The sequence below is a fragment of the Eupeodes corollae genome, chromosome 3 (genome assembly GCF_945859685.1).
Source record: "Eupeodes corollae chromosome 3, idEupCoro1.1, whole genome shotgun sequence".
NCBI lineage: Eukaryota > Metazoa > Arthropoda > Insecta > Diptera > Syrphidae > Eupeodes > Eupeodes corollae.
In genome coordinates, this window is record NC_079149.1 from 16,844,518 (window position 1) to 16,860,145 (window position 15,628).

The following is a 15,628-nucleotide window of genomic DNA, read 5'->3' on the forward strand; positions in this document are numbered from 1 at the left end:
GCCATTATAAAGGAGTCCTACAACAATGCAAGGTGTTTCGTGTTGCATGATGGGCAGCTATCCGACTCTTTCGAAGTGCGTCAGGGTGTGAGGCAAGGGGATAGATGATGTTCTGACGGCCAGCGTCGGTACAACTGAGAGGCAAGGTATTCAATGGAGAAAGTTTGAAAGGCTTAGCCATTTAGACTATGCCGACGATATATGTTTCAAGGCAAATAACACCAGTGGGCTGAACGAGATGTGTCATACTTTACGTGTGCAAGGAGAATCGTGCGGTCTTAAAATAAAAAGCAAAAAGACAAAAATAATGCTAACAGGCCCCCCAACACAACATCGTATTATTCTGCATGACACGCCACGGTACGGATCTGGACGTAAAAAGCAGAATAAATAAAGCTCGCGTTGCCTTTGGTGCTCTACCCCAAATTTGGAGATCCAGTCAAGTCTCCTTACGCACAAAACTGAAATTCTTCGAATCCAATGTGAAATCCGTGCTATTATATGCTTGTGAAACATGGAGTCTCGAGAAAATCGCAGGCTTTTGTGAACCGCTGTCTGCGTCACATTCTTAAAATTCACTGGCCACAAACCATATATAACCAGGAATTGTGGCGTAGGACAGGTCAGAGGCGCTTGGACATCGACATCAGAAAGCGCCAATGGCAATGGATTGGTCACACACTGAGAAAACCAAACGATGATATTGCGAAGCAGTCCTTTGTCCAGTCCAGTCCAGTGCTATCGGAAGCTAACACCCAGAAAAAGACGTGGCCACAGTTAAGGTATCTAGCTGCAGATCGAGAAGGATGGAGACGTTTTGTTGACGCCCTATGCCCCGTACGGGGTTAGAGGACCTGATGATGATGGTTTTTTCTAAAGGCGAAGTGAATCTTGTAAAGCTCCTGAAAAACTTACCAGTTGCCTTGATGTAAATTTACGTTCAAAGAATGCAGTTGACTGCAAATAAGACCCTTGTGTTGCCTGGACATGTCCATTGTGTTTAACAATTAAAAGTGTTTTCACATTACAGCGGCTTTTTCTTATCAAACGCCAAATCAGCTGCATCATTTTTATTACACAAAATGTCAAAACATTCCCAAAATTTCTGTACGTGTTTTTAATTTTTTCAACAAAATTATCAGAAAATGAGTGAAATAAAGGTAAATAAAAGAATAACATTCTCATAAAATGATAGCTAACAATTTGTTTAATCTAGATTGAATTTGCTGTACAGATGTCGGGGGAGAAATGCGCCGAAAAAGTTAAAAAATCTCTAGAAGGTGTTGGTAATATAGCTATAGATTTAAAAGAAGGCCGGGTCGTAGTAACTACAAAACACCCATGGTCAGATATTCAAGACAGAATTGAACGAACAGGTAGAACTGCAGTTCTCTGTGGTTTTGGAGGTATGTTTTTTTCAATATTTTTACAACACGATATGATAGAGACTTATGCGTTATCTTAATTAGGAAAATCTGCGGTTGCAATGATAAACAACTCTGATTTAACAAAAAGTTCTAAGATCCAAGGTGTTGTTAGATTCTCAGCAATAAGCAATGATGATTGTGGTTGTGTAGTTGATGGTGTTATAGATGGATTAACTCCTGGACTACATGGAATCCATCTACACGAATGTGGCGACATATCTGCTGGATGTGCTTCACTTGGTGGACACTATAATCCCAGAGGTTCCCCGCATGGATCACCAGAGAATTCAGCAGACAAACGACATGTTGGGGATTTGGGTAATATAAGAGCTGATGAAGAGGGTCGAGCAACATTCCGATTTCTTGACCCTTTGGTAGAAGTATGGGACATAATTGGAAGATCAGTAGTTGTCACAGAGAATCCAGATGACTTTGGTCGAGGCGGCAATAAAGAGAGTCTTATTGATGGCAACAGTGGTGATAGGTAAGATAGATTTTATCTTTGTTTTAAATAAAAGATTTTGTGTTGATGTTTGGTTTTGCTTTTTGTTGTAGGATTGCATGTGGAATAATTGCAAGGTCAGCAGGAATTTTACAGAACTACAAAAAAATCTGCGCCTGTGACGGAGTCACATTGTGGGATGAAAGGAATAAACCTCTGGCAGGTGGTAATCGCAATGCAAATGGAAAGGTGTAATTTTTGTAAAAAAATAAAGAATAAAATGAGATACGAATTAATTTGTTCTTCAATTCTAATTCAGTTAAAAACTGTAGTTAGACTTTGAGTATTTAGGTGCATTAGGGTCATGAACACCTTTAAATTGATAAAATACAGTCCGAGCAATTAGGAAAAGAGGATAGCATACCATTAGGATAGAGGTGATACCGATGAACATTTTTTTTTAAATGTCTAGCCTAATAAAGCATTCCACATTCGTGTAGTGCAGTTTAAAAATTAATCTCTATACTTAATACTTTCGAAATCGGGAAGGATGCAACTGACTATTTAATGACAACAGTCTCCTAGCATTTCCTGAGTGCTCTTTTTAATTACGTCCAAGTGACTTAACACTGTTATTGGGGAACCAAATACGAAAACTGTACTCTAGTTTAGAGTGCATAAGGACCTTATAGATAACACCCAAGCAATAGGGTTCAAAAATTCATGCCTAGAAAAGGAAGCTGTGTAGTCTCCTTGATGCCAGTACCAACCATGGAATTTGGCAATCTAGGAGGTATACACTTTAGCGGCAGTAGACATAATCCGTTCGTAATGCAAAATTTTAAGAGGTTTTCCACTACGAACGTATTTGGCTTTATTTTTGTTCGAGATTCCTAAAAGTTCTCGATTACAATGGAATGCGTGATAGTGCTGATTATTTCCTTGTCAAGGTCAGAACTTAATGAGCTTATCATACTCTACTGTTGGTAGTCTATATGTGAATCCAAAAACCAATTGGAAAAGGTAACATCTTTCCTCTACTATTGAATTAAATGGGTCAATCAATACAAGAAGAATTTTGTGGACGTACACAGCCATTCTGTTACCAATTTTATCATATGGATCGATTGCGTGGTGGCCCGTGCTTAAGAAAAAAATATAATATCGTCAAACTAAAGAAGGTTCAAAGAACAGTTAGTGTCGGAACTACAGATGTCCTAAATAATATTTTTACCTCTTTCCACTTGACCTACACATTAAATACTTAGTATCGTACAGTGCTCTAAGACTGCACCCCTACATTGAGCCTCAGCAGTGATTTTAAAGTCAGTCCTTCTGCATGAAAGGCTTGGGAGGATGGCACAGTTACGATAGACTTCGATACTACTATCTTTACTCGCGGGTCAAAGATGGAGTGTGAAGTTGGCGTGGAGTATTTTATCCGAGCCCTTAAATATCTCTTTATCTTTCCGGTTACCTGATTTTGTCAGTGTAGGAAAGCATGCAAAATACTCAAGTCAAATACTAAAACAAATACACGTCTATCAGTACAGACAGACAGAAAGCTGTTAAGGCTATCGAATTGGCTACACTTTCTTCTAACAAACAATGCCGAGCTGAACTAGGCAGTCTAAACATCTCCATGTCACTCCTAATATTGTTTCCATAGCGGCATAAAGGAAAATTAACAGCCTGATTAGTTGTCTGGGGAAGGATTAGATGTTCATAGCTTACTTGCGGAAAAGGTAAACATTCCTCTAAGCGCTATGAAGGCTAACTTGTACATGACACTGGTTGAAGGGAGAATATGTAGCAAAACTGAGCTTTCCTCACAATACACATTATAGTAGTTGCGGATGGAACAACATAAAATAAACTGCGATTCAATTCCTTTGCAATTTGCTGCCCTGTCCAGCTTTATAATATCATCCTTTGGACAGGCATTCTTAAACGAACTTTTTGAAATTTTCCGAAATAAACATCAAATACTTAAATACATTTGTGAAATCTGCAAAATGGTTCTAGCGTTGACTCACTGAGATGTCATTTTGTAAATCCACTATAACATACCATTTTTCATTCACATGTCTGTCTAATGAGTTTTTTGGTTGGGGCGACTTTCCATTACCGCAGCACGAATTTCCTTCTGATTTTTTTTTTTACAGTTAGGTAGGGGTCTCAATAGAACATGTTTTAAATATTAGGGCGAGGAAACAACTTTAAGTCATAAAAAAAAATAATTTCTTTTTCGGACTTAACCCTACTTTTTTTGTATTGCATTTTTTGAGCCTAAAACAAGTTTTTTTTAATTGATAGCACGGCGTACTAACAGCTAGGTATGCAACCCCCCTGCTTGGGGTCACTATAGGATTTGGGTGGATGCGAGTTTGGGTATATGCAAAGTACTTTTCCATTTGAGCACTAAAATAAAAAAAATCACCAAGAAAAAAAAACAAGTATGACAACACTGAACAAAAAACAGGGAAGAAATGTCAAAATCAACCATTTTTGTGTGTTTTGTATGTAAAAACGTGAACTTTAAAAATTAATTAAAAATAGAAATAAATGTTTCCTCGCTCTAAAATTGCTATAGTTATTATTTATTTGCACATATCTATCGAATAAAAAAAACCCCGAGTCGAAATTCGTGCTGCGGTAATGAAAAGTTGAGCCAAAAGTTAAAATTCATACAAAATTGATTAAGAAGCAAACAATATCAACTTCAAGTTCTTAACGGCTAATTCAAATTCAAAAACTAGTAAGTTGCCAATAAAAAAATAAACCATTTTCCATCGCGAAACGTCACGTTTACTCAAAACTTATTTCATTCTTTGAACACATCCCAAACCATCTATCACGCTACAACATCCCATTCTTCGCATGACATTTAAAAATCAAAATATAAAAATATGTCATAATTTATGTGTCAAAAAATATCGATTGCATGGTAGACATGATACAAGCTTAGTTCTGGTGGCATACAATAATTATTTTTGTCGTGATATTTTTATGTGTGTTCCATAAAAAGAAAATAAACAAAACAAAAATAATTCCTATTTCAACTAGTTTGTTTATGAGAGATGTTTGCACTTGGACAAACAAAACAAACCTCTTCTTCTTCCAAGATGAAGGACTCTATAAAATCCCTGAAAAACTGCGAATGGACCCGAGAAAAGACAGCCACTCTGATATCCCTCTATCAGTCCCATGAATGTCTTTGGAATAATTTCATTGAGTCCTACAAGAATAAGGATAAACGCAACAAGGCAATCGAAGAAATCTGCGACCAGTTGAATCTCAATAAGGTTGATTTCGGAAAGAAGATTCACAATCTCCGGAACCAGTTCAATGCTGAAATGAAGAAACTAGAAAAAAGAAACGAATCATCAACGGAGGTTCGTCGCAGTAGATGGGAACACTATGAGGCGTTGATGTTTTTGAAAGATGTTATCGCTCCACGACCTGGTTTCTCGATGGCTTTTAAAGGTCCAAGGGTAGTGATAACACATACCTAAAACAATGATGCATTTCTTAAACTATAATAATTCTCTTTTTAGAAATTCGAAATAAAATACAGCATCTTAGACCAGGAAGAGGATGAACATCAACAAAGTAATAGTGCGTTGCAAGAACCTGGAGACACTGAAGTCCAATACGAAGAAACCGAAACCACCCAACAACCATCAGCTCAAAATACAATCGAATTTGAGACAGTTCCGATTGCGAGTCGAGAAGAAGTTCTAGAATCAAAATATCACCGACCGAGCCAAGATCAACTAGAAACTCAAGAATACGTCCAACACCAACCCCTCCAGCATCAGATTATCCATCATCAACAACAGCAGCAACAACAACCACAACGTCAGCCATCTCAGGATGTGTTGCAAATTGAAAATTCCCAAATGTCCATGCCTAATAAAGTACTTCATATGGAAACACTTCCGCCCAAGAAGAGAGCCAGAACAGAGGAATGCAACGAACAGAAACGTGACCAATGGGATGTGTTTGGGGAATTTGTTGCTGCCGAATTTAAGAACCTCAACTCGGAGCTTTCGAGAAAAAAACTGAAGCGAAAAATAATGCAAGTTATGTTGGAAGTTGGCGAAGAGGATGATGGAATAAATATTAATATTTCATTAAATTAGGATTAAAAAAAAAACAACTGTTTCTCTTTCTGTAAATATTTTTAAAAACAGTTATCTAGGTATTCTTCGCCTCTATCTCTTACTGGTTTCAATGCAAAAGTTCATATTTGTGTAAGCTTACCAAGATGGAGAGTCTATACCTTCACCTTTTAAAATAAAGTACTTTTAACCTATTAGTTGTGACAGTAGGAATACTTTAAGAATAACCCCTGCCATAAAAAAGAACCTCACAAATAAGTCATTCGTTTAAGATTTGGCATAAATTGTATGGAAAAACATGCGAAAATAGTTAAAAGATGTAAGTCATTAAGCCTTGATTCCCTGCAAGCATAATTAATATACCTATTTCTTGTAACTTAAAGGCGTTTCGAAAAAAGGAAACCCTAACCCTAAGTATCCCGAGCTCAATCAACTTATTTTGCTTTGCATTTAAACATCCGGGAAAGTTGTTTCCAATCCTAACTGGAATGTTGGGTATAATTTATGTAAATAGGATAAACAAAAATTGAAATTTTGCCACAGAATCCCTTTTAAAGGAGGTATATGGGTCAGAGGATTCCAGCTCAAAATGGGAGCTAGGCGAAAAGAGGAACACATTTATAACAAAATTCGATGGGGAAGCTATGTAAACCTACACACGATTAATTAAAAAACTATTTTGTTTAGCTTAACATCTCATTTTGTTTATTCGATGTTAATTCTTTTTCTTTTTTAATTAAAAAACACACTCTCCGGGAATCGTATTGTATTTTTGTAGGTTAGAATAAGTTTTTGTAGTTTTTATCGTACAAATTTTTACTTAACCTCCTTAACTTGAAGACCTGGAGGAAGAGACTGCTTGATTTTCTCAGCCTTCTCCTTGTCGGGAACGACCAAAGTGTAGAGGAAACGAGAGCAACGAATCTTGAACTTGGTGTTTGATGGGTTCTTCTTTATTTTCACAGCACGCGCATCGGATCTGCGGGCTGTGTTTAGGAATTCCTTGACTTCTTTAATTTCACGCGGCATCTACAATAAATTTAATTGATATTAATTAATTTGATGATCTTTATTACATGATTTTATATTGTTTTTGACTTACTTTGCGTTTAATTTGTAAAAATAAAATATATTTTTAGCAGCACGATGTGAAATTCAACTTAATGTTGACGTTTCCACGTTTCGAAAGAAAGAGAGAAGGAAAAGACCGATTCAAAATGGGGGTAATATCCGGCTGTCATTGTTTGACAATTTATTTCAAACGATTAGAGCGACACCAAGTGGCGACTGACAGATGGACGATATAAAATGTGTCAAATAGGAAATATTCTTGTCTATTTTTGTTTTATTGAATCAAATTATTTTTAATTTATAAACAATAATTCTTCCAAAGAAATCTGTGCTCGATCCGAATACAAATTTGAGTTTTTTTGTATTTTCAATTGATTGTTTGAGGGTAAATGTTTGAACTGAGTTGATATCATCGGGATAGAAAGGTTCCTCTGATTCTGTGCCATCAACAGCGGTCGCGATGACCAGGGCATCTTTTCCAGCAAATCCACCTTGGAATTGGAAACTGAAGGCGGTTACTGTTTGTGGTTCATCAAATTGGATCGCTATCCATTGGGGAGTACCCTGAAATAATTAAAATTTAATGGAATATAGCAGCAAGATAATGTGTAACTTTGATACCTCACTGGAACTCCAGGAAGTGTCTTCTTCTGAGTCGAACATAAAAGCCTTGCCATGCTGTTTGATGTCTTTGTTAAGAACCGAGCTGACTCTGTGGGGGAGAATGTTTTGCACATAAATTCGGTATTAAAATTTAATTAATTTTGTTTACAAACTCTTGTATTTAACTGAATCAAGGAGGCTCATTTTCAAGGTTGGTTTATTTTTATTTTTTTTTGTACCGAAACTGGGATTTGGATTGACATTTCATAAAGTTCTATGTTCCACTAGGTGGCAGTAGGAAAGATTAAGTTAATTTGTAAGGTCTGGTTGCATTGTTATTGAGAGAATTCTTTTTTTCATCCGTCGCATATTCCACACGAAGAAAGTTCATTCCGCAAAAATATATTTAAAGGCGCAAAAAATTTCTTATATTTCACAGTTAATAGATATAAATCATAAGCTAGTTATTTTTGTTGATGAAATAAATAAAAACGTGTAGTATTCAGTGCTTCTTTCCATGACATACTTTTTTTTGGCAGCGATTCATAGATTATTTTAATTTTGGCCACTTTCACAGTATCCTTAGATTTTCGCAGTGTGAAACTTTGTTAAATGTTTCACTATAAGGTTCGTCATTTCACTTTCTCTTGAAATGAAATCGATTCAAAATATAAATTGGAGTTCTAAAATTTACTTTAATCGAAAACGATTCAATTTTGTATCGAACTTAGATCGAAGTGAAATTACGTGTTCTACATTCCGAATTTCGAGTGATTTAAATCCGACCAGATATAGTTGGTGTTATTGAACTCGACAAGAAGAAATTGTTTAAAAACAGTAGCAGTCTGGCTTAAAGGAAATAAACCTAAAATTGTTAAAAAAATTAATTTATATCGTGAAAAGTTGCAGCTTTTACTTTGTATACTTTACTTTTAACACACCAAGTTGCTTTTTTAAAAAGATCGATCGAATGATAAAACCCTGAAAACAGTTTACTCGATTTTTGATTTCATTTCACGCGATTTTAGGAACCTAGCTGGTTGCATATTTTTTTTCTTCAGTGAGTGAAGAACAAAGTAAATTTGAAATTTCCATTGATAAAACTTGAATTGAAAAGATAATCCAAATAGAAACGGTCTAAATTTGCAAGGCTTACACAAAAGATCCATAGCAACTTTGTGAAATTGATTTTTTTATATTTGTTTATTTCGAAAACAAGCGAAAATATATCTGTAGAATTATCAACATTACATTTTTAAATTTAAAAAATTCTATTCGTTTATAGAGAAAAATATGTTATAATTATGAAAGTAAGCAGGAAAACAAAGCTGAAAATTGTAACCCCATATAAAAAAGTTGATAAAAGACAAAAGTAAAAAGGGAGAAATAGACATAAAACCTTAATATTTCCTTAAATGATTGTATGAGATAGTTTTCATATGACGAGATAAACTTGGTTAGTGATTCTCCACACACGGTAAATCCGAGCCTTGAATCGTTAGCTCTGGCTCGTTCATTTTGACTCTATAAAGCCAAACCGAACCATCTCAGTTTCTCCCCACAAGGTTGGTTTTGGATCGTCTTGGGCCCATTTCGCTATTTCTCTTTGGCTTTGTCGTTTATTGCCAGCTTTAGCTAGTCATTGTAGATTATAAATATATAAAATTTGAGGGTCTGAATTAAAAACCTTTTTGTTTTCTATTTCCATTAATAATTTTATAAGGCTCCAGTTGTGGATATCATTGAATTCAATCTAGAAAATTATTCGAATGGTAATTTTTTGAGTAGATATAAAAATTGCGAAGCTGGACAGTTCACCTCCGCCGGTTTATCTCTGCCAGTTTACCACCGCCGGTTTACCTCTGGACAGTTTACCACCGCCGGTTTACCTCCGGACGGTTTACCTCCAGAGCAGGTAAGGTATTTTATTATTTTCAAAACTACATTCTTATTGAAAACTTTTGACATTTAGTTTTGTGTTGTTCTTTATTTTCATTCTTTATGAAATAAATTATGATATCACACTTCCACAACGTTTTTTTTTCATAAAGCAAAATATTCATTTGATATTTAAGTAAGTTTTTGTTTGAATATTTAACAGAATTCAATCATTTTAAGGGCAATCCTCTATCCTCTAAAAAGGTAAGTAAATCTCAGTCCAGTATGTTTAGTAAAAATTGTAAAAACAAATAAACTTTGCCGAGTGGCACTATAATATAAAACGCCAGAAGCAGTAAGATTGGGCCTTGAATTACGAAAAAAGCACCCTGTGAGCAAAATAAGACACATTTCAAATTACCTTCCCTGCTCTGGAGGTAAACCGTCCAAAGGTAAACCGGCGGTGGTAAACTGTCCAGAGGTAAACTGGCAGAAATAAACTGGCAGAGGGAAACCGGTGGAGGTAAACAGTCACGTACCGTAAAAATTGTATACTGATCTCTCAAAGGATTAAAAAAAATACTTGTTTTTGCTACATTTACATAAATTTTTCTTGTACGAAGTTAATTTTCCTCATCAGCTGATTTTGATTTGTCAAGAAATGAAACGAATCATTTCACCAATTTGTGTTTCAATTGTATACAATTCCAATGACAGATTCTTGTCAGAAAAATGTTCCAGTGGATTTCATTAAGTCGGGCCAATAAGAGACATTTTCAATGATTGCTTCAAGCGCTAGTTATAGCTATCATTGGTTCTCATCATTGAAAACAAACATTGGAATTTTCTTGACAGGTCGTTTAAAGCTATCATTAAAAGTTTCTGTCATTGAAAAAAACTTCCTGATTGAAATATACCGAAAAACTTTTACTGGCAGAAATCTGTCATTCAAATTGTGTGAAATTGGAACACAAATCAGTGGAACGATTCGTTTCAGCTGTTCAAAAAAATGAATTTGAAAATAGAAAAATAAATTTTTAGAGAAAAAAAATGAGCAATTACCCTTTTTTTGTCAAAATAATTTTCATTTCTAATCGAATAGTCAAATATCGATTCAAAAATGTTCCCGGGTCGATTTCAATGGTAGCTATAACTGGACCCATGTTCTGTAATATAGGTATATAAATAATACTGGAAAAATGCGATAAAATGGGTTTCTGTATCTCTAAAAGTCGATAACTTTTTCACATTAAACGTCAAAATATATCACTTTATTAGAAGCGGCGATAAGGAAGGAAAAACAACATAAAACTTAAAAATGAGCGAAGTCGCAAAGGTAAGTACAAAGTATTAAGATACATAAATAAATGTACATAAATTGCTTATTATTGATAGAATAATAATAAATAAATAAATAAACTGTATTTTCAGAGATGTTCCCGGGTTACAAGGGCCCAAAAAGAATGCTTGGTGCAATTTATGGAGGACCACAAAGAGTTTGCCAGGGGGCAATTCAATTGCCCAAATTTCTCTCGTGAATCTAAATAATTCACGAAAGCGCTCTTCCGGCATTTCAAAGGGATTCGTTGAATCGCGCAAATTTCTCCTTTGTATCCGCATTTGATTTCGGCGTTCTCTCGCATGCTCTAGGTGGATTCGCGCACTAAACATTTTGTAGTATATTATTATTAATATTTTTTTAAAAGCAGAAACGGACACTTTAAAAGATTTCAATTTTAGATTTTTGTTTTGAAAATCAAAAAATGACAGATTGAATTATCGCCTTCCAATGGAAATTCCAGTAAAAAAAATCCCAAAACTAAAGTTATCGCGTTCAGTTATAGACACACAATTTTTTCCAGTGGCGATAAGTGGGGAACGAATCGTTTAATTTTTTAACGATGCGAAAAGTTATCGTTAGAGTTACAGAACATGGGTCCTGGCCCCTTAAACCACCTATCAACAAAATTCTATTGATGATTATGGGTCACATAGCGTTTAAATTGAGCGCCAATATTTCGCACATATTCAATGAGCTTTGGTGGGAGTTTGGGCAATTGAATTGCCCCCTGGCAAAACTCTTTGTGGTCCTCCATAAATTGCACCAAGCATTCTTTTTGGGCCCTTGTAACCCGGGAACATCTCTGAAAATACAGTTTATTTATTTATTTATTATTATTCTATCAATAATAAGCAATTTATGTACATTTATTTATGTACCTTAATACTTTGTACTTACCTTTGCGACTTCGCTCATTTTTAAGTTTTATGTTGTTTTTCCTTCCTTATCGCCGCTTCTAATAAAGTGATATATTTTGACGTTTAATGTGAAAAAGTTATCGACTTTTAGAGATACAGAAACATATATATATCGAATTTTTCCAGTATTTCTATTCCGCTTGTTCCATTCGATAAAGTTATCGCCTGTCAAAGTTACAGAAACCCGATTATGCGATAAAATGAGTTTTGTTTCAATTCTCACCGTTTCTCGACAAGTTTTATCGCTTCGCAAGTTACAGAACATGGGTCCAGTGATAGCTAAACACAGTAATATTTCTAGTAGTAATTTCTTTTGCCAGCAGTTACCTCATTCCAAAAGAACAAAGAGAATAGTGCTCGATAAATGAATGCAAAATGTAAATATCATATTTTAAACTCAATTTTTTTATTTATTTTCCAAACCCGTAGTCCATAAAATGAAACTGCAACGTATATTTTCTTCCGACCTGTGAAATCTACACGTGCAAACAACTTCACACTTATTTCCTAAATCCTAACCCACTGCGATATTTATATCACCTATCAAGCAACTTCCATCTATCATACAATAAAAAAAAAACTCCCATCAAAAATCCAATTATAAATTTTTTCTTCAGTTCGATATATTTTGTGTGTTGGCTTGGATGTGCTCGCTCTCGCCGTATTCTTTTTTAAGTTTTGTTGTGTTATTTTCCTTCAACAATAAAATAAAATTATATACTTTTTTTGTGTTGACATCGCTTAAAGTTATATAAAATAAATTTGGCTTTGTGATAAAAATAGAGTTTAAATTTGTAAATTTCCTATCGATATTTTGTTCATCCATGAATGTTGTTTAATATTGTGGTACTTTCAAACCACCGCTCATTTTTTGGGAAATAGTTTTTTCACGAGACGTAAGTTCATTCAATATTTCTATGGTAATTGCTCGTTAATTAGTGTATATTGGGTATGCAAAATAATATAGAATTCCAATTAAATTTGCAAGTTGTTGGTAAAAGGTTATGGATGGAATTTGAAAATGTTTTAAAATAAAAAGAAATGAATTCCGCCTGCAGTGCAATGCAGGAAGTGTGATGCTTTAAAAACAAATATCTGTACACAACACTGATTCGATTTGATTCATCCAACAAAACGTACACAGTACACACGTCGCGGTCGTCTTTGGACCATTTTTCTTAAAATAGGTCAAAGTGGCTGCCGCTTTGCCTTGTGAAAACCAGTTACTGTATTAAGATTACTTACGATTTACGACTTGCGATTGAGAGTTAATACCGTCAAAATTTAGAAAAGGTGGTCTTTGGTCTCTTTATGTATACCTATGGTCTATACTTTTTGGTATAGTAGTTATTCAATTCATATAAAGTTAAAATTTTAACCTGTTCGCCATACATTGTGCGCGAAACCAAAAACAACAGCACGACACGAATAGTTCAAAGTCCATTTATTGTATTTCTGTTTCTGTTTCTGGTTTCTCCACATTCAGCTATCATCAGCTACAGCTACAGCTACTCACTAACAAATTTAATGTTGTGGTATGTGGTCCACTACGCTTGGTGAGCAGGTCCCAGACGCAGCGCCAATACACTGTATACAAGTGTACAGTAGAAGTACAATGTTTTTCTGTTGTAGGCTCGTTTTTACTAAAAGGAGGTGTGTACTGTAATGGCGATGTAGGAGTAGGGAATAGAGACACGCAAAAAACATAAATTTAAAGAAGCATAGACGACAGACGACAACAGAGATAAAATAAGTTGCTACGTGAATTTCAAGTAAATAAATATATACATAGATATTTTTTATCATTCAAAGACTTAAATAATCTGCCTATTATCAAATCAAAACCAAAAATACTTTTACACATTACACAACATGCCAACTGCCAACTTGCCCTTCTACTTTCAGTTAACATCTGCCAGATAAAAAGATGTTTTTTTTTTGTGTGTACACACCTACCTACTTGATTTTGTATTCGAAATCTTTAATCTTCAATAAAAATAGATTTGAATGATAAAAAAGACCAACCTACAAAAAGAAAACAAGCTTGTTGACTTAGTTCAAGGCAGCTTATGTATGTATGTATGTAGGTGCCTACCTGTTTGGCGCATTTTTTTTATATTTGCCCCTAGAAGAGGGCTGGTATATGAGTTTTGATAAGAAATACATTTTTATCAGAATTTTCAAATTTATAGAGAAGAAATTATTATCTTTTATAGGTACCTCGATTTTTAATGATTCAAATTACCAAAATGACTTAAATTAAATTTCAGTGCTAATGTTTAATAAATTAAATCAAAATACTAAGAGAAAGTTATCATTAGATAATGATTAGTGACTATGAATGGTGCCCATTTTGGGTATTAGACAATATAAGAGACATCATTTGCTGTCAACTACATTCTTTGATCGTAAATTTACATTAAGACAACTTGTTAGTTTTTCAGGTGTCATTAAATTCAAATTTGGAACTTTAATTCACTTACCTTTACCTTCGGAAAATCCATTATTTTGTATGGTAATAAGGAAATACAATGTTGAAATAAAATAATAAAAACAATAAATCATATTTTAATAAAGTTCAGCTTTTAGTTAAAGGAACAAAAATCGACAGCTGATAATTTCACATACATACAGTACTGTGCAAAACATTTGCAACTAGAACCTCCAAAATTTAAAAAAAAATCCCTGCCTCTACATTCCATCGAAGAGTTCACTTTTAATATATTAAAAATATTGTTCATAATTATTCTCTTCACAATTTCCCACCGGTTCTCCATTGGGTCTAGGTCTGGGGATTGGGCTGGCCATGGTGAAACCTCAATCTTTTTTTCTGCAATCCACTTTGTGGTCAACTTCGACTTGTGTTTAGAATCATGGTCGTGTTGGAAAGTCCATTTCCCAATAGGCATAAGGCAGCAGGTGTTACAAAGGATGTCTACATAGTCTTCAGACTTCATTATGCCCTCCACTTCTCGGATTGGCCCGATCCCAAGACTAAAATTGAACCATCTCTATATTTGACCGACCCTTTAGTGTATTTTGGATTTAGCCTCTCACCTCTTGGCATTCTGACATGTTGTTTTCCACCCGATCCGTGCATATCGAACTTTGATTCGTCAGAAAATAAGACTGTTTCCCATTTTTGGGGACCCCAATTGAGATGAGTTTTTGGAAAAGCCGAAAGAGCTTTCACATTTCTTAAAAAATAAATGACTTTTGCTATTTGAAAACAACGCAATCCGGCCTGCAGTGCACGGCATCTGATAGTTGATGGGTCAATGGTTAACCTAAGTTCAATTTATGCTTCCGTGGGTTTTCTTCGGAAAAAATTTGTTCTTTTTCAATTATTTTTTACAGTGGTACTTCGAGGCCTTCCTCCTCTATGATGGCATAACACTTTTGATGATTCTACAAATAGTTGATTTTTGAATGGAATATGTCTTTGAAATTTCTTTTTGTGATGCTCCTTTTTTCAAAGCACTCAAATTTCTTTTTGAATTTGCAGTAACGGGGGTTTGCATTCGTAAAATAGATCAATTTATTCTTGATCTAGATCCATCAAACACATATTTAGCTTGTTTTTGCATTGAATGGGGCAAAATAAATTGATTTATCCAAATCTACAGATCTGATATTTTTCTGCAGATTTACCTCTCTTTGCACCAATAGTAATATAATTTTAAAAAAATGTTTTTCTTGGATAACTTTTCAGTCAACTTTCTTATAAAGTTGTCTAAATTGGAAGACAATTTTTTGGGAGATGGCCGATCACATACTAGTTACCTTACCTTCTGGTTCCTTATGTATTCGAAAACTTCCTATAT

At 34.6% G+C, this 15,628-nt stretch overlaps 4 protein-coding genes across 4 annotated transcripts; 2 read left to right on the forward strand and 2 right to left on the reverse strand.

Moving 5' to 3' along the window:
• Positions 1–1,003: 1,003 nt before the first annotated feature.
• Positions 1,004–2,142, forward strand: LOC129948940 (copper chaperone for superoxide dismutase). Its single transcript, XM_056060091.1, has 4 exons — positions 1,004–1,160; positions 1,217–1,406; positions 1,470–1,911; positions 1,983–2,142. Exons 1-4 carry the CDS (start codon positions 1,146–1,148, stop codon positions 2,122–2,124), a joined length of 789 nt encoding a protein of 262 aa, XP_055916066.1. The 5' UTR covers positions 1,004–1,145; the 3' UTR covers positions 2,125–2,142.
• Positions 2,143–4,793: 2,651 nt separating this feature from the next.
• LOC129948939 (uncharacterized) lies at positions 4,794–6,021 on the forward strand. Its single transcript, XM_056060090.1, has 2 exons — positions 4,794–5,363; positions 5,427–6,021. The coding sequence occupies exons 1-2, from the start codon at positions 4,950–4,952 to the stop codon at positions 6,012–6,014; spliced, it is 1,002 nt and encodes a 333-aa protein (XP_055916065.1). The 5' UTR covers positions 4,794–4,949; the 3' UTR covers positions 6,015–6,021.
• Positions 6,022–6,670: 649 nt separating this feature from the next.
• On the reverse strand, positions 6,671–7,246 carry LOC129948949 (60S ribosomal protein L38). The gene is made up of 2 exons (XM_056060105.1): positions 7,096–7,246; positions 6,671–7,022 (listed from the first exon to the last, which is right to left on the reverse strand). Exon 2 carries the CDS (start codon positions 7,020–7,022, stop codon positions 6,810–6,812), a length of 213 nt encoding a protein of 70 aa, XP_055916080.1. The 5' UTR covers positions 7,096–7,246; the 3' UTR covers positions 6,671–6,809.
• Positions 7,247–7,320: 74 nt separating this feature from the next.
• LOC129948948 (nuclear receptor 2C2-associated protein) lies at positions 7,321–7,979 on the reverse strand. Its single transcript, XM_056060104.1, has 3 exons — positions 7,837–7,979; positions 7,686–7,776; positions 7,321–7,628 (listed from the first exon to the last, which is right to left on the reverse strand). Exons 1-3 carry the CDS (start codon positions 7,869–7,871, stop codon positions 7,347–7,349), a joined length of 408 nt encoding a protein of 135 aa, XP_055916079.1. The 5' UTR covers positions 7,872–7,979; the 3' UTR covers positions 7,321–7,346.
• Between the last annotated feature and the right edge of the window lie 7,649 nt (positions 7,980–15,628).

Bases quoted from the DNA above. Each gene is read 5' to 3' on its own strand.
- LOC129948940 (XM_056060091.1), top strand. The intron at 1,407-1,469 runs GTATGTTTTTTT...TATCTTAATTAG, and splicing joins AGTTCTCTGTGGTTTTGGAG to GAAAATCTGCGGTTGCAATG. The intron at 1,912-1,982 runs GTAAGATAGATT...TTTTTGTTGTAG, and splicing joins GATGGCAACAGTGGTGATAG to GATTGCATGTGGAATAATTG.
- LOC129948939 (XM_056060090.1), top strand. From the start codon at position 4,950: ATGTTTGCACTTGGACAAACAAAACAAACCTCTTCTTCTTCCAAGATG. The intron at 5,364-5,426 runs GTAGTGATAACA...TTCTCTTTTTAG, and splicing joins TGGCTTTTAAAGGTCCAAGG to AAATTCGAAATAAAATACAG.
- LOC129948949 (XM_056060105.1), bottom strand. From the start codon at position 7,022: ATGCCGCGTGAAATTAAAGAAGTCAAGGAATTCCTAAACACAGCCCGC.
- LOC129948948 (XM_056060104.1), bottom strand. From the start codon at position 7,871: ATGAGCCTCCTTGATTCAGTTAAATACAAGAGTTT. The intron at 7,777-7,836 runs GTAAACAAAATT...TCTCCCCCACAG, and splicing joins TCAGTTAAATACAAGAGTTT to AGTCAGCTCGGTTCTTAACA. The intron at 7,629-7,685 runs GTATCAAAGTTA...TAATTATTTCAG, and splicing joins CTTCCTGGAGTTCCAGTGAG to GGTACTCCCCAATGGATAGC.